The following is a 25,129-nucleotide window of genomic DNA, read 5'->3' as shown; positions in this document are numbered from 1 at the left end:
TGGTGGTTTTGTGTGTGTGTGTGTGTGTAAGAACAGAAAGGTTAATAGAAAGTAGGACTCAATGACTCAGCTTACATAAGGACATTATTCATGATTGAGTGGGATTTTGTGGTGATGCAGTTGTTTGAAGGTCACCTGAACTCACATGAGAAACCTCTAAGCCATGCTCTTTAAGCAAGTCTTTCAAAATCTCATTGGATGACTAAGTTGGATTTGGATGGAAATGTTACATTCATCTGTTTGCAGTGCGGTATGTGTGAGGAATAGGCATTTGTTTCTATTTCCTCAGAAAGAGTAGATACAAGAGGGTGAAATGTAACAGACTAGTATCAGGGCCCAGTGGGCGTCTGTTAAGAAGGGCTGACATGCCCTTCAACAGATTCTGAGTTTGAATAGGTCATATGCTCAGAACAACTTGTTTTCCTTTTGGGAAGTCAAAAACCATGTATGCAACTCAACTAATCACTACTAACCTGAAAACAAAAGGCTAGCTTCATAGGTTTTCTAAATGATATACGGAAACACAGTGTTTCACTGATGTACATGAAGACAATAATTCCTGAATCTACACAAAGGGAAAGAACTTGCAGTTGAAGCAGAAAGAAAACTAAGTATGCATGACCTAAGATTACACAGATGCCAATTTGTTTTGCAGACAGGGAACAACTGCTCATTTTCTGATGATGAGGTAGAGATTTTAAATGATTGTTCTAACTAATTTGTCCAATACTGATAACACCAAGCATCAAGCTAGATCTCTATCTTCATCTTCAAAATATGAACTCTGTTGGATATTATAATGTTCTTAATGTACTGCTATGAATATGGGTAACCATGACCTATATACCTCTTAGGCAGAAGGATAGGGGATAAACTCTTTGTACTCTGGAAAAAATAAACAAAAGACGGGTAACCATTTTTTAAATAAACCTGGAAAAAAAACCCAGGCAAAGGCATGTGAAACCAAAAGAGGATGATATTTTGATATTTTGATGTTTTTCTTTCTAACTTATTCTAGTGTAGACTACGGTATTGTGTTGGTATATGTTCTCCTCTGGAGACACCAGGTCTCCTTTATCATGATGTTCAGCTATTTAATTAGATCATGACACTGTTCTAGAGGCAGCTACTTCAAAGATTTAAAATACCTTTTTCTGATTAAAAGTAGGTGCTTCACTAATTAGCTCAAGAGAATTTTTAAAAAATCAGGCTCCACTGCTAAAATTAGTTGCTTTATAATAAATATATAACCTTCTAAATCCATGGAAGACTTAACACATTTTGGAGATATACCCATACTTACAAGTATATATCAGGGTCAATGTCCTTGGAGAAGTCTAAGCTAAACTCCTCCATGTTTCTGTGACCCAGAAAAGGTGTTTGGTTGTTAGCAGCTGGATTTCTAGTTCCTATCTCCGGAATGGTGTTATATTAGCTTCAAGGGAAATTTTCTTTAAAAACTTTCTTTCCTTTGGCACACACATATACACACCCAACACTTATTTATTTCCAGGACTTGAAATTATTTACATTTTTGTTTGTTTTCTTTATGAGACAGGGTCCCACTGTGTACCTGTGGCTTATCTGGAAGGTACTTTGTAAACCAGCTGATCTCCAGTTCACAGAGATCTGCTGGCCTCTTCTTCTCAAGTGCTAGGGGATAGGCATTCACCACCAGGCTCAGCATATGGCATTTGTTTGGTTTGGTTTTTGAGACAGGTTTTCTCTGTGTAACAATCCTGGTTGGCCTGGAACTCAATTTGTAGATCAGGCTGGCCTCCAACTCACAGAGATCTGCCTGTCTCTACCACCTGATTAAAGGTGTGTGCCACCACTGCCCGGCAGCATATAGCATTTTAAAAAATGTACATATGGCAGAATTTGTGTAGAGTTTCATTTTATTGTGTAATAATTATGGTGGGACATTATGTAAACTACTCCTCTAAACTTTAACCTCTATAGATACCCATTTTTGTTAGAATACTCTTAGAATGATGCATAATTACATTGCCTTAGGCTAGTTCTCAATAGCTGTCTTTGACCAAGAAACAACATGTCATCATACTTGCAACATATTTTGACCTTACAGGAGTGCCAATGTTACAAACATGACTTAATCTACCATGTCAAAGCAATTACTTTCTGAGCCGGGATGGCCAGATATGCTCTTGTAGGAAAAACGGTGCATTTTTATTGTGGGAGGCTGGAGAAATTGAAGTCACAATTATTTTGTACTTAGGAATATAATTATGGAGAATGTGAAAGGTAATGTAGACATGTAAAATACGAAGGCCAAAAGATAGTGGAGGAGCCTGATAAAAAGCAGTTCCAATTAAGACACAAGATTGATTGGCATGAGGTGGTATTGACTGATGATAATTTAGGGGAAATCATGCCCATTGAGGTAGAGAAGAACTGAGGAATAGATGGAATGATGTAGAATGATCATGAAAGGCAGGTAATATAAAACCCAGGCTTGGGCTGGGCCTTGGTGGCACACACCTTTAATCCCAGCACCCGGGAGGCAGAGGCAGGCGGATCTCTGTGAGTTCGAGGCCAGCCTGGTCTGCAGAGCGAGTGCTATGATAGGCTCCAAAGCTACACAGAGAAACACTGTCTCAAAAAACCAAACCAAACCAAAACAAAACAAAACAAAAAACTCAGGCTTGTTATTTAACCTGGTAGAAATAGTCAACACAGGGCTGGAGAGATTGGCTCAGAGGTTAAGAGCACTGACTGCTCTTCCAGAGGTCCTGAGTTCAATTCCCAGCAACCACATGGTGGTTCACAACCATCCGTTATGGGATCTGGCGCAGATATACATGGAAGCAGAATGTTGTATACATAATAAATAAATAAAATCTTAAAAAAGAAATAGTCAACACATAATAAAGTAATACTAAAGCAACAGAACTATATGTAGGTTACTGATATTTAAGAATTATGTGTTCATAAACACAATTGACAATAATAAATAAATATCCAAAAATTTGGGAGTGATGAAGTTAAAAAAAGAAGTGGCAATGTTTGAATTCAGATAACAAGTAATCTGCTATTTATATGAAGGACTGAGTAGTTGAGTTGGAGCTAAATAAAGAAAGCATGAACTTGCTATATCCTGAAAACAACTACAACAATATAATCCTTCTGTATCAGGACCTTTGTGATATAGGACTCATAGAGTCAGGAAATACCTACTGTAATGACTTGAAAGAAATTGGCTTAATGGTTTCCTGATTCTAAATTCTCCATTTCCCAATCTGGTACATTGAATACAATTTTGGGGACAGCAATCATTAAGACTTGGGCTAAAATTCCTTCTAGTTGTGTGTGACAAAGTAAAAATGAATTAATCAATCCAGCATTCGTTAAGTAATGAATGTGTTATTATCATGCCAATACATTAGACTGTCTCTTCAGAAGACTAGTAAACTAGTGATTTAGATGGAATCCAGTGCCTTATGTGTGCTAGACATGTGTTCTACCAGTAAACTATGTACCAGTAGCCTACCAGCTAATCATTATTCCCACATTCTTCTTTATGCTCTTTACCTATTATTACTTCTAAGACTGTTTTGTAAAATTCCTTCTTAGAATCAATATATTGATAAAATGTCTAAGAACGAAAAAAAGAAAGGAAGGGAGGAAGGAATGAAAAAAGGAAGGGAGGAAGGAAGAAAGAAAGAAGGAAGGAAGAGATTGGCTCAATTTTGATCATTAAATTACACATTTTTTAAAAGTAAAAAAAAAAAAACACTGAATGGCAAGGCATTTCTGTTACTAATTGTCACCACTGGCAGAGGAAAAAGACTGTGGGGAGCTAGGAATATAGGGATTGGACATTTTCCAACACAGTTGCCATCTTTAGAAGATTAGGTAATTATTTAAGACATAAAGAAATGTCGCTAAGGTTAGGACATTATGTGGGCTTCTGAGAGGGGGGTTTCTGGGCACCGGGGGGGGGGCAGTAAGGGGATGATAGCAGCACCTATGCTATGAGGTAGAATCTGTCAGAGTAAGGATTTTATCCTTTTTCTCCAGAAGCCACCATGTAAGTGCCGGGAACTCAGCATGAGTCCTCTGCAGGAGCAGCCAGGATTATTGACCACCGAGCCATCACCACTACCCGAAACTGGTTACATTGTTATATTACTGAATAAGATTTCCTATGAAACACTGTTTCTAGATGTTGTAGGAGTCAGGTCCATTGTAGTAAGGTGGATTATTAAGGATGGGCTCTGGTGACCATATCAGCAGGATCAGGACTGTTGTAGCTTAGGGAGGATCATTGCACTTGCAGTATGAATTCCTTCTCATAAAACCATTTCAACACTCTCGGTCTTAGCAGTCTTTGCGTTCTTTTTCTCTTTAGCCATATTATGTGTACATTAATCTTGCCCAGATGATAATTAAGTTTATTACCTTGGCTTTCTTTGGGCTTATTGCATTCACAGGAGCATCTGAAAGAAATCCCTAGTACTTATAGCTCTGATTATGTTCGAGATGGCCTGAAGGACAGGCTTTAATAAATCCTAGGGCATTTATAAAAGAAATTAACTCTCTGAGGGAAAATTTAACATGATAAAATACTGTTTGTTGCTTTTTTTGTTTTGTCTTCTCACCTAAAACAATACAAAAGAAAAGAAAAGAAAAGATAAAAAATAACAAAACCCAGAAGGCCCAAAAGCCTCCAGAACAGCACCGAAATCCATTAGGCTTATACAAGTCACCCACTCCAATGTGGATAAGTAGCAAGGTTCCACAAAATAAATTTCAAATAGCAGAAATTCAAATGAATGTGGCTCTGACTTTTTAAATTCAATTCTATAATTTTCTACATTCAGAAAATGACAGATAAAGCCTGCACTAGAAATTGATGGTTTAGGTAAAATCATCCATATCATTCTGAACAAAAATAAACACATTTAAAGTCAGGACAATAGATAATGTGAAACTTGTTTAAATAAACTGCTTTTATAAAGTATCATCTACTTCTAATGGCACAAACGACAACATGCCTTCAAAGTATGCTGAGTATATTAAATTTTAAAAATAATAGAGATTTGGGGAAGTAGATTTACTTGGCCACTTGCAGTAATACTTGAATCATCACTTTGAAGAAATTATTTACCTTCTGAGAGCCTTGGTTACCATATAAATGAAACGGAGATTAGAATGTTGCATTTGTAATTTTATGAGGCTTAGTAGTGATGATTTCAAGACGCCTGGCACACAGATTGCTGCTCTCATATTGACAGTTTCCTGATATATTCTTGAAACAAACCAAATATACTAATTTATGTGAACAGGGATGAAAATATAAACAAAAAACCACTAAAAATCATTGCTTTAAGAAAACTCCCCAAAACAGTAGTGTTACTACAGCCCAGCCTTCACCTCAGTGGCAACAAGAGGACTGTTGGCAATGCCAATAAACTTCCTCTTTCTACAAGTGTGAAAACTGACAGCTCTGCCTATGGATTTCTCTGGAGGACCCTGGAAGTATGCAACAGGGCTTCATTTTCTTTTGCACTGCTTAGTGCAAAACTGACAAAGAAAAATGCTTATCAATATAACTGAGAACCCTTAATAATTTCCAGTAGTCATTGTGACTTCAAAAGTGCTATTTTGCAAGTTTAACTTACGTTTTCCGAATGACCTCAAAGGAACACAAAGGACCTTTAAGTTCACTAATGAATGATGGTGGGAGGTCAATTTTGTGAACTCTAAATTCTTTTTAGATGTACACACATTCTTGGCTGGCCAGAGGTGAATGATAATTACTGTTTCTATAAAAACAGTGTTTACTTGCTCAGTATGAGCCAAAATGTTAGATGTGTTATTATCAAAACAATGTGGCTTTGTACTTTTTTTGTTGGTCTACCCTTGGAATGACAGTTAGTCTCTAAAAATAGAGAGACGGACAAGACTGACAAGTTTCTTGGAAGAATGATAAAATAGTCAGTACAGTTTAATAAAACAGCTATCAGACTAAAGAAGAACAAATTGAAATTCACTTCAAACTACCCAACTAGGGAAGACAATTAAAAGAGAAACACCTTACTATAGAAAAGTAAAGCTGGCCTTTCAGTACTGATTACAAGGTGAGAGAAAAATGAACATGCCTATAGCATTGCAATCAGTGTCTGTAATTTGTAAGTGCTGTTTGTAATACAATTCTAAAAAAGGGTAGATGTTACTAGACAAGTTGCAGAGAAAACTACCTATTGACTCTAAATTACCACACATATTTCATACAAATATTGTTTCACAAAGATGTACATAACTTTTCTTTTGCTGGGATAAAAATGAAGGCAGGAAACAAGCATAATCAGAAGGAAGGGAAATCCTCTTACCTCCATCCAGTTCCTCAGCTCCAAAATGATTCCTGTAGAACAGCATGATTTCTATCTTGTAACATTTATAGATGGTCACCAAACAAACAAGCAGCAAGAGAATAGCACCAAGTCCTCCAGCAAGTTCAACGGTGTACATTAACTCTGTGAGGGAAGCAATGGAGAATTATACAAAAATCACATATAAAAACTATGGAATTCTATTTACTTTCATGTTTTTGCAAATGACCCGAGATGTGTTAAAACAATCTCGTTCCCTTTTCTGTGTCAATTGTTTTGTTTTTATTTTTATTTTTTTGAAATTGGTTCTCGCTGTGTGTCCTAGGCTGGCTTTGAACCTGTGACCCACCTGCCACAGCCTCTCAAGTTCTGGTATCATGAGTATGTACCAACATACTCATCTTGTATGAGGATTTAATCCTTCTTCAGCTTTCAATTCTGTTTCCGTGGTAATTGGATAAAGTGATATGTGACAGCATTGCTTAGTAACTCTGCTTTGGTAAAAATGAACTTGGTTTACACACTGCATCTGAACTAAAAAAATATTGTAAATATCTCATTGAAAACTCCAATATTGCATTTGCCCCAGAGCAGCAACTTTTACATGTACACATATCCCTTGGGACGGTCCTGTGAACTATGCTTTTGGAATTGATAAAGATTTATGATCACCTGCATACAAGTCTTGATCATTTTTTACCTGATGTGTTACTTGGGAGTTGGGTTCAAGGTTTAAAATATAGGGGGATGAAATAGCATAGTTCCTAGAGGACATATACATTGCTCTATAAAGGCGTGGCAGAACTACCTAATGAATGCTATCTGCTTTCTCTTGAAACAAATGATGACTTATGACATCCATTTTACTGAAAAGAGTACTGTGCAAGTATGTTAGCATAATCTTGATGACAGAAAGCTTAAGTGCATTTAAAAAGTGGGCCTCTTAGTAGATATCACAACAAAATGTTCTGGAAACATTTTTTTAAAAATTAAGATACTACATTTTTTCTTATTTTTCTTTACTTTCCCTTATATTATTTATGCTAGACAAGTTACTATACACATGTCTAAATTAGAAAATTTTTTTGACATTTGTTGCATACAAGCTCTCCATTATCACACTGAATGCTGATATTATAACAAAAATGATCAAACAAAATTTGGAATAAAATTGTTATATTTTCTCCTTTAGAGCTTGTGAATATTGTATCAAGATTTAGGTTGATTGTATGTAAACAGTAAGTATCTATTCCCATGTACTAAAACTCACTGTGCCTAAATGCCTGTGTATGTGTGTTGTCATTGATTATCATGGTCTAAATGCTGTTGCTGCTAGGTAGCTTTTGTTCCCTGAAGTTTGAAAAGTAATAGTTTCTTTAACTCAATAAGTTTAATGCTGTGTGTAGCAGTTTTTTTCCCAGATGTAAAACTTACATCTTGGAAGGAAGCTCAGTAGCACTGAGGATGTTATAAAAGGATGTTTTAGGGAAATAGAACATACCTTTCTTAAGCTTGGGAAGGAACAACTCAAATCAGATTTACTTGGCCAGAATGAGCAAAAAGACCGTAGAGAGTCACTATCAGGCAAGCTAGAATGCAAAGACTCTGAGACCAAACCAGCTGCCTGGAAGAAGCAAAAACCACCCAAGCTACCTGAAAGACATTCAGACTGAGTCACTGGGAAAGGTTACTCTCCAACCTTTTGTTCTGCCTGCTGGCTGTTGAGTGTGCATTTAGGGCTCTAGTTTTTATGAACTATCTATCACTCATGCCAGGATAAGCTTTGCTAATGCTGCTGTCATTTGAGTTATTTTTGGGTCCTATAAGTAACACTAATAAAACTCATTGGTTCACCCAATTAATCTTTGGTGGTATCCTTATTTTGGTCTGTCATCATTTTCCTACCTGGAGTGATTAGAATTTTGTTCACACATTCTTAGGAGTAGGGTCACACAACATATAGCCATTCCTTAAATTAAAACACTAAAATAATATTTTAGATTTTGTAATTGTGAAACTGTGAAGGAATGGGTTATATAATTTATAGCACAGTCAATAAAAGCTTAGATTAAGAACATTAAAATAATTCATGACTTGCAATAATACATATTATTAGGTTACAATTTCCCTCCTAAATTCTCATAAATGGAGTAAAATAATAACAGGAATGAGGTAGTGTAGAGAAAATAATTTGAAAATTATGGTCATCATTTTCTCACAAGAATGTGTGTGTGTATAACACACAGAGAGAATGTGTTTATGTATGTGTGTGTGTGTGTGTGTGTGTGTGTGTGTGTGTGTGTGTGTGTGCATGTGTATGCATGCATGCTTGTACGTGATAACATTTTTCCTGTAACAATTAAGAAAAACAATCACAGTCACATTTCTCATTGTCTAGTTCTTTATCCCTAATGTAACAGTTTAATAAAGTAAATACATATAACTACTATTTAATCAAGTCTATTTTGTACTTAGTAAAATTAAATGGGAAGCTGAGGAAAATATTTTACTAAAAATCTGACTGAATTTAAGATAGAAAAGAATTAAGATAAGAAATTAAATATTTGAGAGTCAAAGTGAATTAATAGGAAATAATGGAAAATAATTACAATAGCTCTATCTGTTAAAAATTGTAAGGAACCACACAAGAGACTCTTGAAAATGTACTGGGGACAAAATATAAAATGTTCTTCAAAGTATTGTTTCCCTCTTACTGTGTGAAGAGAAAGAATAAGTGTGTAAATAATACTGTGGAGTGCTTTGGGTATTTGTTCTTTCAGAATACCAGTTGAATTTCACCACACAGAGAAACCTGAATGAAAGTACAACTTATGTCCACAGGATGAATGAAATACCAGAACATCTGATTTAAAATAGACTGGACATTACAGGAGAGATAATAACACAGATCATGACCACTTTTGTGGTTCAAGGAACCAAACCCAGGACCTCATGCTAGGCAAATGCTCTACCACTCAAACACATCCTTAGCCCACATTATAGCTTTTTTTAAGGTTCTGTTTTTTATTTATATTTTTGTGCTGGCTAGTTTTATGTTAACTGGACCCAAACTAATGTCATATAAGAGGAAAGAACCTCAATTGAGAAATTCTCTCCATAAGATCCAGCTGTAGGCAAGCCTGAAGGTAATTTTTTTAATTAGTTATCGATGTGTGAGGGCCCCTCTCACTGTTGGTGGGGATACCTTGGGGTTGGTGATCCTAAATACTGTAAGAAAGTGGACTGAGCAAGCCATGGGAAGCAGCCAGTAAACAGCACCCTTCCATGGCCTCTGCTTCAGCTCCTGCCTCCGGGTCCTGCCTTGTGTTTCTGCTCTGACTTCCTTCTACAGACTGTGATTCAGGATAGTAAGTCAAACTCTTTCCTACTCAAGTTGTTTTATGGTCATATTTTATCATAGCAATGGAAACCCTAAAGTTAAGACACACACAATTTACAACCAAAATTTCTTGCATAAGAATGAGAATTTGATCAAGAATACTTAATTTCCAGTCTTAAACATTACTGGTGAGAGAACATAATTGTGCTATTATGTTGGGCAAGTTTTTAAATAAAGTTTTCAACGTCAATATCAATTCCACAGATAGACTTAGGAAGTATTATGCAAAAAAAAGTTTGGAATAGTCTTATCCAAACTAACCATAACTGGAAACAACCTGTCTCATTAACAGGAGATGCTGAATAAACAGTTCAGCCCATAAATAGATTTTATTCAGCAAGCAAAAGAAGAAACTAAAGATATGCACCATGCGAAAACTCATAGGGTTATACTGGGTAAAGGAAGACAAACACAATATTTATAGTATGGTTCTACTAAAGTACAAGAACATCCCATTTCAATGTACAGTGATATAACCCAGAAACAGTATTTTTCTTATGGGATAAGTGAAGGAAAAGTTTATTGGAAAGGGGCAAGGGGGAACTTTACAGGGTAAAGGAAATATGTTTTTATCTTGTCTTGAGGTGGATACACAAGTGTAGGCATTTGTTAAAATTCATTGATCTGATCATTTGTGGTCTATGCATTTTATCTTATGCCAATCATAATTCAATTCTTTAAAATTCTGATTACTTACGAAAAGCTATTAGAAGTTTTGACCCAAGGCCTGTGTCAGGAGGTGCTCTAAGGAAATATTGAAGTCAGAACAGCTGTTTTGCTATAGATAAGTAAACAGGCAGAGGATGCTTTTTCTATAGAGCCTCCAAGTCCACCTTTTGCAGCTGGAGGCACAGCACTAGGCCCAACCTAGTAACATAGTGTAAGTAACTCATCTACTCAAATAGATTTAGAGACAATAAAAATGATACCTGAAGCAAGTTTTTAGCAATTAAAAAGAAAGGAATCATTTTCTTTAGGTGGTGTTCATAATTAGGTTTCTACATACTTTCTAACACCTGTTTTTTTTCTTGGTCAATTTAAAATTGTTATATCTTTTTATTTTGGGGATTATAATATAGTTATAGCATTTCTCCTTTCCCTTACCTCCCTCCAAATTCTCCAATATATCCCTTATTGTTCTCTTTCAAATTCATTGACAATTTTTTCCAGAAATAGAATATGAATAAATAAGAGGAAAAGTTGTATAGAGCAAGTTATTTTTATTTCTAGAGAACATATGACCTATTTATTTTATATAAATAATGAGTCATCAAAGTTGTGCATAATACCTTAAATATTCTGTATATTTAAACAATCATAGTATTGTCTGAAATGTAATAAAAAAAGAAATAATATAATTGATATAGTTTTGCAGTTATAGAAATGGTTGTCTCACTTGAACAGCTTTAAAATACAAACATATGAAATATTACATACTTAAAAACTGATCAATGAACAAGAATAACTCTTTTGAGGCATAGTCATTTATTACTAATAAGAGCACATGAAAACTGGTCCAAAGAAACTTAGCATTTGCAAAGTGCTGTTTTTCTCAAAACCTGGAGCATAATTCAAATTTCTCTTCAAATGCTCTGTAATGCTATGTGTAAAAATATGATGTTCTTATAGCATTGTTAGAAAGTCAGGAATGAAGCTTTGTTCTCACAAGGCACACACCAGTTTCTGCTTCTCTGTTGCTCCATCTTATATAGGCATATTTATTGTAAACGTTCACAGACTACTATTTATTAAGTTGCTGTAAAATCGTCACATTGTGAATTGCTCTCAAGGAAAATGGTGCATTAGATTTAGACTGTATGCTCCTGCTCAAAGCTGAACACTTCATTAATATGAGCCCTACAGATTTTATGGCTTATTCATGAGTTCAGGAGAAATTCAGAATGTTTAAATTTTGTTACAGTTAAGAGAAATTATCTGGGACTCCTATTGTCTTTTATCTTTGTATTACTATGTGACTGAATTGTGTTGCCCTTGCAAATGTCATTTTCCTTTTAAAGGAGCCTACTTTTCAGTTCTACTCTGAGTTGCCTCAAGTGTCAGCATTAAAAACAAAAAGATTCCATTTCAGCACAACTCAACTTCTGAGGTTGGAAAGAGAAAATCCAGAGTTTCAAAAAACAGGTATCATTTAGTGAAAATGATATACTCTGCCTCCTTTAAGGGACTGAGGCTAAATATTGAAAATTGTAAAGCAAAACTTCTCAGCAAAAACCTAAGGGAAGTTGGCATTTGCTTAAACACTACAAATGAACAAGTGCCAAAGAGTTACATTTAAGGGCACCAACAGTCATTTAGTTACAGGCAATTAACAATAGTCCTTGGAAAGCTCCAGTACAGTCTAAGAGAAAACACATTGATTATTGCTGCAGTAGTAGACTGCTTTCTGAATAAATTGCTTCAATTTAAAACTAGATTTGCTACAAGCATTTTGAGCAATGACTACAATTTTTTTTCTTATCAAGACAGTTGGTGCAAGCAACCCTTTAAAAGAAACACCTAATTAAAATAAAGCACATGCCATCTCTTAGTGTATTGGATTACATTGCAAATAATAAATGCACTTGGTTCACACTAATCTTGCTGCAAGTACCTAGTGTAGTAAAATATATATATATTATTGGCCTGTATCTGCTATTAGTGTTTGGAAACTCTTTGCTAGAAATCTTTGGAGAAGTAAAATTTTAACAAAATAAAAGTTCATTTGTTTTGTGAGCTCAGTTTGAGTTTTCATTTTGCATTTCTGATCCCTATTCATATTTATGTAGATGGTTATAAAACTTGTTGAGAGTGTAATGGAAGACGTTGGGTGGCTTACTCTCAAATAGTTCATTCTAAAATTGTTCTTACATAAAATCCTTTGAAATGTTCTGCTCTGATATATAGGCTGTAAAATTCAAGTTTGTTGGGGAAACACATGATAGACACTATAATGATCCCAGTTTATTCATTAGCTGCATTCACCATGTGCATTCCCCCCACTACTGTTTTGTTATAAAGAGCTAAGGTTTATAGGGTTTTATCCATCCACACAAATTCAAATGCAGATTTATTAATCTGGAGCAGCATAAATTATTTGTTCCTGACAGGAGGATAATTATGCTCAGCCCACAAAGATTTCAACTCAATTTCTACAATACATCAGCACAATTTAGAAGCAGTTACATTCTTGTGGGGCTCGAGAATGATACATTAAGAAACCGAATCGCTACTTTTATAATAGCGAGAAAAAGTTTGGGGAAGGCATATATTCGTATGTAAGGAGAACAATTTTAATTATATATTTTTTGGAAGAAAGAAAGATATTATAACTATCACAGACAAAATGAAAATATATTATCACTAGAGTATCTTAATCAGTGAGACCAAATATTTGGATGAAGATCACCCTTAAAGTAGTGTATCTTGACATTTTGGGAAGAAGTTATCAGGGAAAGCATTAAGTGAACTTTTACTTACTGCCAATCAAGGATGGAAAATATAGTCAATGGGTTAGAGCCCAAACATTTTGGCCTAGACTAAGTTCCCAGAAGCCCGTGGAACTTAATTGTCATATTTTAACCCACTACATATTAAAAATGAAGAAGGACTAGAGCAAAAATGCATCATTCTAGGTATAATTTGCTAAAATCTCTACTTGGAATGTGGTTTTGTTTGTTTTTTCCTTAAACTAAGGACTATTCTTAAGTGGTGTGCTTTAAAAGGCCACTGAAAATGAGTAATCAGAGAGGGAGTATGAAAAACAAATCTATTACTTAATGTAAATTATAATTGAACAAAATGGGAAAGCTTTCCATAAAATTAGAATGCTAACTAGGGAATAAAAAAGTAAATGACACAGAAATCCTAATTTTCCTTCACAATTGATTCAGGTAAGAATTATCATTAGCTGTTAAAATTATGAAGTAGACAATTGGTGAGACAGGATATTCACATTCTTAAAGTACTTTCCTACTGATTATTTAAAAGGAAAACTCAGCACCATCTTCCAAAAGTGACATAAGTTAAAATTGCCAGGAATGATATAAACTGGTCTCTGGGATAATAAGTTAAGAAGACACACATCATTGATGGTAGCTAGAAATGGATAAGAATTTGAAAAATAAGGAGTTGTCAGGACTGAAGGACAGCTGCAAGAATCCAATTCTGTTTCTTACTAGTCTTCAAAAAATATCAGTATTGATTAAAGACAAAGAAAAGTAAGGAGCCATCTCAGATTAATGGGCACTAGGCAAACTGGACGTCTAAATGCAAGGTACATTCTTATACTGATAGAATGGAGACCCTAGTCATAAAGCTGGGGAAACAGCATTGCACCAAACCAAACTCTCTGAATGTGGGTGCCAGCTAGGAGGCCAAGACAGTGTTTGCCTCCTCGGAATGTGGAGTCAGTCTTTATCCGTAGAGCATAAATGGACTTTCGGAGCCCATTCCCTATGGAGGGATACTATTGCAGCCCAGATACAGTAAGGGGTGTTTAGACCCTCCCCCAAACAATATGACAGACTTTGAAGGTCCTCGAAGAGGGCCTCACTATCCCTGGAGAGGAGTCGGAGGTGGGTTGGGTGGAGAACATGGGAGGAGAGGAGGGTGAGGGAACAGGGGGATGGATATGTAAATATGAGTAATTTAAAAAATAATAATAAAAGAAAATGTGGTATAAAGAATATCTGTTGAGGGCTGGAGAGATGGCTCATGAGTTAAGAGCACAGGCTGGTCTTCCAGAGGTCCTGAGTTCAATTCCCAGCAACCAAATTGTGGCTCACAACCATCAATAATGAGATCTGGTGCTCTCTTCTGGCTTGCAGGCAGACACAACTCTGTATACATAATAAAAGAATAAATCTTTAAAAAAGAGTATCTGTTAAGACAATGTCTGTAACTAGACTATAGACTGACTATAATAAGAGACAGTAATCATTTATTATTTTGAATTTTTGTAAATTTGGTAAATATTCTGTGGCTATATATAAAACACTCTTGGTAATTTAAGAGAGCCACACTTAAGAATTAGTCACAATGTCTGCAATTAACTTTCTGTGATGCAGCAATAACCTGTGTTTGCAGACATAGTATGTTTTATCCATTTTCCTATGTTCAGGAATTTGTTAAGGACAATGTACCAAAATGTTAATAATCAGTGAGCATAGGTGGAGAAAATAAACAGATATATATTATACTATTATACTAATGTTAAAATTTGTGAAGAATGATTGCTATTTTGTTCTAAAATAACAGTTAAAAATAAAAAGACAAATCAAATGAAGATATTGCAGCTGCACAAGACCTGCCAAATATTGGGCCCCTTAACATTCCATCACAAACAGGAAAAGGGCCCATGAGGCACTGCATATCCTTGAGGAACTACTGGCAATGAATGGTGGCTAAGGGAGGGACATATTGTTTTCTTCAGTGGTGTAGATACTGACAAGGGGCTTTTGCTGTAGTAAATCACCTCCTACCCATTCTCCGGCAAGAACTTGAACTAAACCCAGTGGGTGACATATGAAGAGAAACAGAGAGGGTTCCAGTAGGAGAGGAGGAGGGTAAAGGAAGGGAATGGGAGGTATAAATGAATAAGTCATTTAAAGAAGTGCATTAAACTTTCAAACAATAAGTCTTTAACAATATCACATTATCATGTGGTAATAAATAAGCTTATATTTCCTTGATTACTTTGGAGAAATCTCCTTTCTACTTTGATTTTTGGCTGTCCCTTCTGACCAAGAATGCTTCTGTCCCAGATTCTGTCATGCTCCTCTTCTTTTTCCTTTCACCCCTTTCTCCTCTGTTTTCTCCTCTCCACTTACTCCTCCTCCTTCTTTTCTTTTCTTCTCTATCTCTCTCTGCCACTGTGTTTATGTACTCATGCATGTGGGCACTTACATGTACATGCAAGCATTGCTTTGAAGCAGGGTCTTACTGTGTATTCTAAGCACTCTATGTGTTTATCGTAAGCAGGTTTAAAAGTCCTGACTCTCCTAAATGAGTGCTGGACATGAAGCATGTCTCATTGTGTCTTAACCTTTGCTCATCTAGCACCATAAGAAATTCTTGTATCAACCACTCATTTTAAAAAAATCTGGATTCATATTTCTCTATAGTTTTTGTCACCACATAATATAATTTTTCAATTTTTATACTAATAACTATATTATTATTTATTTTCTGACTTCATGAAATTGAAATTCCATGATGGTGAGTCATTGGCTGTTTTTCTGTTTGTGGGGTTTTTTTGGTCTATTTTAAAATTATTTTCAGTAATTATTTCAAGTCCCTTGAAAATTATCAGGCATACTGTAGAAACTCAATGATGATTTGTTGAATAAATGAATAACTAGATAGATGATTAAGAACACACACAGTTTTAAAATAAGAATTTATTTCTTTATACTCTAAAATTCCAGTATCTCCGTGAGTGATTTGGGTTTCAATGTATCATAGTGTTCAAGTAGCTAAAGAAGTATAATTATGAAAATCCATTCCATTACTTGGTTAAAATATACATTGTACATAAAGTTGAAAATCTGGGGCTGAGGGGATGACTAAGTTTGTAAAGTTCTTTCTGTGAAACGTGAGGACCTAAGTTCAATCCCCAAAACTCATAAGAAAATCCAAGTATAGTTGCACATGCATATCATCCCAGCACTCAAGAGGTGGACAGGAAGACCTCTGCTGCCTGCTGCTTAGTTACCCTCACTGATTTTGTGAGATACAGGTACAGTGAAAGGACCTGTTCCAAATGTTTCAAAAATAAACAGTAGAGAGAAATATAAAAAGCTACCAAAAGTTAACCTCTGGCCTAAACACACACACACACACACACACACACACACCACACACACACACACACACACACACACACACAGAGAGAGAGAGAGAGAGAGAGAGAGAGAGAGAGAGAGAGAGAGAGAGAGAGAGAGAGAGAGAGAGAGAGAGAGAGAGAAAGAGAGAGAGAGAATGGACTTCATAGTATAGAGTTAAAAATTATCCTTCATTCATGAATATGGTGATAGTATAATCTTGTATAGATGCACATAATTTTAAAAGTTTGTATTTGCTTAGAATCTGAGAATCGCCTACTATTTCAAGATCCTTAAAGATGCTAGGCAAGTTCCCTAACACTGAGATACACCACTCATATTTAATTTTTCCATTCATTCATTCATTCATTCATTCATTCATTCATTCATTCTATGTTTGTTTAATAAGTACCTTCTAAATAGTGGTGCAGTGTTTTTGCACTCATGTAGATTCTGGCATGCAAGCACATATCTAATACAAAATACACACTAATATTTATTGAATACTGAGGTGTCACTCTATTAGAACTTTCATATGAATGTAAAAAGTACTGTAAAGATTTATAATCATGATACAAGTAAGCAACACACTTGGCATATTTTGTATGTGTTTGTATGGTTTTGTTGGATGATTTCAAAGATAGGAATCAATCACTGAGTAGCATAGTACAAGAGTGTAAAGGTTTTTGAAAATTATTTGATATGGTATGAAATGAGAAAATATATTTGTAATATGTTGGATGATTTTAAGCAAATTTCCCCTTTTCTTGTTTAGTTAATATATATTGTTTTTCTTTTTAATTTACTTTCAAAGTAAATAACCTGTGACTTTTCAGAAAATTAGTTGTCTGGGGATTCATGTCATGTACCAGTTAAGCTAGTTTCCCAAATTTAGGTCAGAACAGTAAGACTATGATTCCCCTTGGGGAAAGTTGACATTAATTTTCAAAAGGTAACAATATTTATTGCAGAAAACTTTCCACCTTTAGAATATAAATCAGTATTTGAAATATCAGTATATAAGGTATATACATGGGACATACACATCACCACATATTTGCATATACATATAGACATATAAAAGATTCAGAGTGGGCTCTTTCATCTTAGATCTCAAAAGAGAAGTCAGACAAAGAATGAGCACATTGTTAAAATAAAGAACAAAAGGTCCTCAGGTGACCAGCTTAGAAGACAGGGCTATTGCATATCAAGGTGTCAAACCTCATTGATGCCTAAAAGAAAATATCTTCGAAGAAAAAGTATTTGCTTTTCCTCTACTAGGAATTTCCTTCTTAACATGTCTTACAAATAGACAGGCACAGATGCAATGTTACAAAACCTCTCTGGAGAGAAAATTGTCAAAGTGAAGGTGGCATTGCCATTTTATTCTTTTTTGTTAAAGGCTGTGATGCTTATCCTGAAAGCAATTGTCCACCAGAGGATATATTGTCACAGTTAGAACAACTCATTCTTCCATTGGGAATGCTTTGGGTTGTCCAAAGAACACAGAACATCTGGACTGCTTAGATAACCAGGAAGAACCGTGCTTTCTACTTTTATACAGAAACATTGAACTCTGATAAAAAATTATGATTTGAAGAGTATTCTATTAATGGAAATACATTTATAAAACACTCTACAAATGTAAACTCTTATTGTACTATAGTGTACAAAGTGGGAAGCACTGATAAACATCAGACTTTTGCTATCATTTTAATTTTCATTTTTAAGGGTTTAATATATTTTCTAATTATTAAAATCATTAGAAAAAAACTTTTCTGGTGAAAGTCATTGGTAATACTGTCTCTCTTGAGAAAAGTTTCATTTGAAATCTTGGTGTTTTCAGAGTTGGAAATTATTGGGGCCAAAACCGTAATCACAGCACATGCTGGTTTATTTCTCAAATGGGAGTAACAGCAAGATCTTATTCTCCTCCTCACTTTTGAATGCTTTTGATCACTCTGTTAGTGAATACATAAAGCAGTTGAGGAACATTGTGGAAATTTTGCCTTGTTTCTAAATTTGTAAACAGTTTATGGAACTTAAAGAACCCATCGTGTAACAAGCAGGCTTGGAAGTTGAGAAATAGCAGAATCTATCAATATTCATCTTCCAGAGGAATCATTTTACATTAGATTCTAGAATTAAAATTGATTACAATCAAGAAATTTAGGGTTTAGGGTTCACTCATTCAGGTATTTTCTAATTAAACTAAATTAGCTTCATTACATGACAAAATGAAAGCATAACCACATGGAGAAGTTATTTTAGGTACCTTTGAAAAACAGGATGGGGGTTCAGGACATAATTTTAGACTTAACAAAAAAAAAGCTATATTGTGCGGTACAGTAATCAAAATTAGGAAATTTACATTGAAAGAGTACCATTATGTATTTGACAATCCTTGTTACAAATTTCATCAGTTGCCCTACTAGTATCCTTTAGAGCAAAAATAAAAACAAGATCCCATTTATCTGTGATACTTCTTTATCAGGTTTTTTTTTTTTTTTGAGACAGGGTCTCATTCTGTAGTCCAGGTGGGCATCAAACACATGACATAGATCAGGCTGGACTCAGACTTAGGCAGTTCATCATCAGCCTCCCAAATCCTGGGATTATAGGCTGGAACCACCATGCCAGGCTTTCCTTCAGATTTTGCTAAATGTCTGTTACATTCAAGTTTGTGTGAATTAGGCAACCATGGTGTCAGGGCTTTAAAATGTAGTCACATATAAGGAACTTTAGTTTGTATTTTGCACTAATGGGAGCAAAGTTCTGAGGCAACTTAACACTTGAACCAGAAGAAAAGCCCTCGGGAAGAGCAACCACTTCAATTAACTTGTGGGCTTGACAAAATCAGACACAGCACCTTCAAACTCTAAGAATCTGAAAAATGGCCTAATATATATTATTGTGAGTACTTAATATATTCTCTCAAGATTTCTGCCCTGAAGCTGAGGGACAATTAGTTTACAAATGATAAAACTGAAGAACAATGAGGCAGAGACTTGCTCTAGGTAACAAGCAACTGAAGAATGAAAATTAAAATACTCTCAAGAAACTCAATTTTTCCATCATTGTTCGTAATTTTTTTCAGTCAATCTTCATTCATATTACAGTTCAACAAATGATAATAATTCTTGGGTGTTTTAAAAATGATCATTGTGTGCCTTCCTGAACATACTTCTGGATTTTCTTTCTGCATTGTCCACTCTTCATTTAGCAAACTAAATCTTCATATATATTGAAGCACATGCTAAAAATAGAACATGTGCCCTAAAAGCAGAGACAAATAGCTAACATATCTTACAGATTGCAAATTTATTTCTCAGCACTAAAAATCTAACACAAGTTACCATGGTAATCTATTGGAATCAACATTCCTGCTATGTGGCCTGAGAGAGCAGTTAGCATTTTTTATGTGTCATGTCAAATTTCTCAGTTTACTGACCTGGTTGTCAAAGTTCGACATCCAGGAACTGCTTATTAAAAGTTATATCTTTTGTATTATATTATGACCCAGTTGTGCCATTTCTCAACTACATTCAGGAATTCACAGCCATACAAATGCACAGTTATCATCCTCTCTCCAGCAATTTTGCCCCAGGATAGTGGCATACATCCCTCTGGAAGTAGTGACTTAGCTACTAAGTCTAATTCATGTATGTGCTTTACCCAAAGCTGGTAAATACATATGTATTTTTACATATTTTACAAGTGAAATGACTTTCATTCAACAGCATTACATAAACTATCTCCTCTAAACAGCCTGCAGTGACATAATATTTCAAATTGAATATGAGAGTGAGGAGTTATTAGTAAGTAGTAATTATGGATTATCTTATCTATTATTTCTGATTACATATATCATGTTGTGGTTGTGATATGTGTGAATTAGATGATTTTGCTGGGCTTCCTTCAAATAATTTATTTTAAAAATAATTAGTTTTTTAAAAAATAGTTTTTATTTATGCATATTTGTGCATGTCTGTGCATATGAGTCATGGTGCTCGTGGAAGCAAAATGTAGATGTCCCATACCCTGGAAAACGAGTTACGGATAGTTGGGAGCCACTTGACGTGAGTACTGTGAGCTGAATTCTGGTCCTTTGGAAGAGTTGCAAGTACTCTTAACTGCTAAGTGATCTCTTTAGTCCCCTTTCAAGTATTTTAAACTGATGTATTTATTTTTGAAAATGGCAAGATCACTGTTTTCTAATAAAAATCTCTGAGTTTCAGTGGATTTCCCTTGCCCTTACTTGGGAACTATTTGAACTTTGTAGCTGCTCTGTGAGATACTAGGTAGATGATGTCTATGCAAATTGAACCTTTAAACATATAGGAACACTTTATCCTGTCGCTTGTACTATATTATTTTTTTTCTTTTATTCCTGTGTCAGTATACTCATGACCAACAATATGTGGTGGTTCAATTCTGATACTATGGCCATCCTTCCTTATCATGCAGAGTTTTAATTTGGCTGAATTCAACATTCAAAACAGGAAATTAGCAATATTTACTGATTATCATATATCATGTCACTACTCAGTAATTACTGTTTGCATAGACTGAACACTATAGATAACTTGTTTACATAGGTTACATTATGTGTATCTATATCTATACATGTTGTTGAGAGATTTATGAGTATATTTTCCTTTTAAAACATGGGACATGCAGGAACTGTTGCCAACAATGAGGGTCTTTTCATTTAAGAGGTTAATCATTTTTATACTTGAAGAGAGTGCCTTCTTAGGCATCTCTTGAGTAGAAAAAGCATTCTAGAAGGCAAAATGCCACTGAATATGTGATGTAAGTAACCTCATTAAGAACAGAGTGTGAGGGCAAAGGTGTTGACTCTACAAAAGGAATGAGGCAATTACTTGGATTTAGTCCCACTGACTGTTTGTACTCTGGCTTCATTCCTTTCTCATGGACACAGTGAGCTCTAGAGGGCTAGTTGGTCTTTAACTATTAGATGCTATCAAATTTATTAGTAGACTCTATTGTGTAGCTAGGGCCTTGGTATGCTAATTGTGGTCCACAGACCGGTAGCGGCAATATTAGTAATGAACTTCCTTGAAATTCAAATCTTGAGTACCACCTTAGATTAATGCATCTGAATTGCTTTTCTAATAAGCTCCCTGGGTGATTTGCAAGTATTATGAAGTTTATGAAGTACAAGAATAGGGACTTCTAGATGGCTTTCCAAATGTGGAAACAAATAGTCTGACTGTTGTCAATTATATAAACTATTGTTCTGTTGACTCTATAATCATCTCAATTTCATTTGATATGATCTTGGAGGGTTTTCAAGGTGAAAATTTCAGTTCATTTACTTTGAATTCTCTGCTATGAGCATTTAAGATGCTTAAGCCATTTCCTATAAGGAGGTTTCTCTATACACATTGTAAACCAGTGGTTCTCAATTTTTGTTCTTCAGGGTTATTTGACAATGCTGGGAGACATTTTGGTTTTTCATCACTGGAGAAGGTACTGTAGGTAGGAGCAAAAGATACTGCTAAATAATCTACAATGCACAAGACAGTTCCCACCACAGCAGAAACTTATTCAGCCCAAAATATCAATAGTGACAAAACTGAGAAGCTGCAATAAGTGAAATGTAGATTATTCAAAACACATTTAATCACCCTATTTGACGGAGACACATTAATTGAATCTATTAAGCAGGTTAGGTACACTGAAGCATATGACAGAGAAGTAAACCTACTTTATCAAGAATTTAACAATTTACTAGTAAACAAAAGAAATAACAAATATGACCATATATAATGAACTATTTTAGCGTTTCCACTCATATTCATGATCAACAGGAATGTATACAAACAGAAGTCTATCAACCTTTATTTCAAATGTTGGTTTTGTTTGGGCAAAAATAGGCAGAAAATATAACCTAGTGTTATTCTCACTTAAGTTATATAGTCTGTGTAAAGAACTAGTCTTCTTAAAAGTTAATTTTCATATCTTTAAGTTTGGTCCTTTATTAAAAAGAATGAAGGTAAAAGAATATTAGCATCAAACAATTTGGATAATTTGTCTTGCTAAAATGCACAATAGCCTTCTAGTGTTTCTATTTGTTTTAACATTAGCAACTAAGAAAAAAAATATGGAATTGAAAGGAGGCACTTAGTTTTCTCACAAAAAAGAGAGTCAGAGAAGCAAAAATAAGTTACAAGATAGAAGAAAAATTTTGACTATGAAATGTCAAATATTATTAAAAGAAAGAAGCCATTAAACCTGATAGCTGTGATTTAGAATTTCTGTATAAACACAACTTAAGTTCCTAAGTACATTGTTGCTGTATAAGGGAAGATTTATTAAAAATGATCCTCCTATGCATACAAATTCAACCTTCCAGGGAGATAGTGCCATACAGTACAGTAGGGCATTGTGATTTCCCAGCAAGATTTGACTTTTTAAAAAATATTCTAATGTCAGTGGTCAATGACATCAAATGGCTCCTCTTAAACCTCAAAGAGAGGTTTACAAGGTTTCATTATCATACTGAATCTCTCAGGGAATAAATGTATTAGGCATATAAAAAAGGACATAGGCACACATTACAAAGATGATTCATTACAAGAAGGGATAAACAGTTCACTGGATCTAAATTCATCCAGCTTTAAAACAATGTATCCTAAATTATTTGCACATTAAGTACATTACTAAAGGTATTTTCAGGACTAGAGAGTTTATCGAGCAAGTCTAATTCCTATTGATTACATTCTTTGGAAGGAGGTAGAATGTATAGAAGAAGTGAAATGGGTTTGAGGGGAAATAGAGAAAATCTAGATGTTTGTCATTGTTAACTAGCACTAAGTCTCTCAGATAGATACTTTGCCAGTTCTACTACCTCATGATGAATGAATTGCCGTGTTATTGTAATCAATATAGTAAACATAACCATTCAGAATGGAATTGTTAATGAAGATGCTTACTGTGACGATTCCAAAGTCAAACAAAATCAGCACAATTCTGTGTTAAGAATGTTTGGTAGCAGTGTAATTTAAAATGGAGATCATGACATTCCAATGTACATTGGTATTTATTTCCTCCTCTTTATTTAATTTTGCAAGTGAACACAATGATAGGCACATGGGAGATTCTTAATAATGACCATTAAATGCATGAATAAATGAATGAAATTTCTTTAGGATAGTGCAATCAAACTAAAGAAAATTTATTGTAAGGTAAAAGTCCAAATAAATGGGACATAATTGCTGGAGCTAAAGACGATGATTTCAATGAAAGATAAATTAGAATGCATAGAATTTTTAGTGGAACACACAATTGCTGCATCCTTCATTACCTGCAGTAGCACACAATTGGAGCAATGAGGTCTTGTAGTAGCTTGTTAACATTTATTGGGCACTAAGTATGTGTCAGATGCTCTCATAAGCATTGGCACATATGAATTCATTTAATTCACATAGCTATTATAAATGAAAGGCCATCTTAGCACTCCTATTTTATGGTAGACAACTTAAGGCTCACATAAATGGAGTGGGTTTCCTAAAACAGAACAATTATCAAGAAGAGTTGAGTTTTGAACACAGCCAGCCTTGTTCCTAAACCCATGCCCTTAACTACTAAAGTACTTCATTACAGAAAATAAAAATGTCCATATTTTGAGGACATCAAGCAGTCATAAAGTTTGGTACCAGAAATCATAGGTCACTGACACAGAATCCATTTATTTCTGATGAATGGAGGAGTGGATAGATCTGAGGCCAAAACACATTTCTGCTGTGTACACATTTAGAGCAGTGTTTCTCAACCTGTGGGTCATGAGCCCTTTGGGGTCAAATGACCCTTTCACAGGAGTCACCTAAGAACATTGGAAAACACAGATATTTACAATATGATTAATAATAGTAGTAAAATCACAGTTATGAAGGAGCAACAATAATAATTTTGTGGTTGGGGTCATGGCAACCCGAGAAACTCTATTAAATGGTCTCAGTATTGGGAAGGATGAGAACTACTGATCTAGATCAAAGAAATGTTTTAATGTATTTCTTCAAGGATGATTTTTAAAAGGAAGAATTTTGAAAACCTTAAGTTAGAGAAGTTTTTAGTTGGTGGCAAAAACAGAAGATTAGGAGTGGCAGCTTCCAGTTGTTATTTTGAGCAATAGTCTGTAGGGGAAGCTGTAGCCACGCCTACTTAGGGGCTGGCTACAGGTGTGTCTGACCACACCTGCGAGGGTGTGATCCGGATGAAGTAGAGTGAGAGGTGGTCACGTGGCCGTTTTTTGGGTTCAGTTTCACTTTCGGCTTGCTGTACAGACTGCTGCCAGCCAGCTGGCTAGGTCACTATAAGTAAAACCTTTTTCCCTATTAAAATCCCTTATATTTTTATCTGGCTTTGTATTGGTATTTCCCACATTAATAGTCCTCTGAGTAATATAGAGAATTATTTGATAACTGCATAATTGATAGCCTGACAGCAGCCTGACGTCCTCAGAGACATTCCCATTGAAGATTCCAACCTATGGCATCATATTTCCTGTGTCTTCTCTTTCTGAATTT

The 25,129-nt window shown here is 35.0% G+C and overlaps 1 protein-coding gene across 1 annotated transcript in view; it reads right to left on the bottom strand.

Annotated features, from left to right (window-relative positions):
• Nucleotides 1-25,129, bottom strand: part of Il1rapl1 (interleukin 1 receptor accessory protein like 1) — a 634,565-nt gene that overhangs the window by 7,705 nt on the left and 601,731 nt on the right. Inside the window, exon 8 of the mRNA XM_035449741.1 lies at nt 6,357-6,500. Coding sequence (XP_035305632.1) covers nt 6,357-6,500 — 144 coding nt within the window. The remainder of the gene's footprint in view (nt 1-6,356; nt 6,501-25,129) is intronic.

Source organism: Cricetulus griseus, chromosome X (assembly GCF_003668045.3).
Source record: "Cricetulus griseus strain 17A/GY chromosome X, alternate assembly CriGri-PICRH-1.0, whole genome shotgun sequence".
NCBI lineage: Eukaryota > Metazoa > Chordata > Mammalia > Rodentia > Cricetidae > Cricetulus > Cricetulus griseus.
This window is presented reverse-complemented; position numbering and strand designations above follow the sequence as displayed.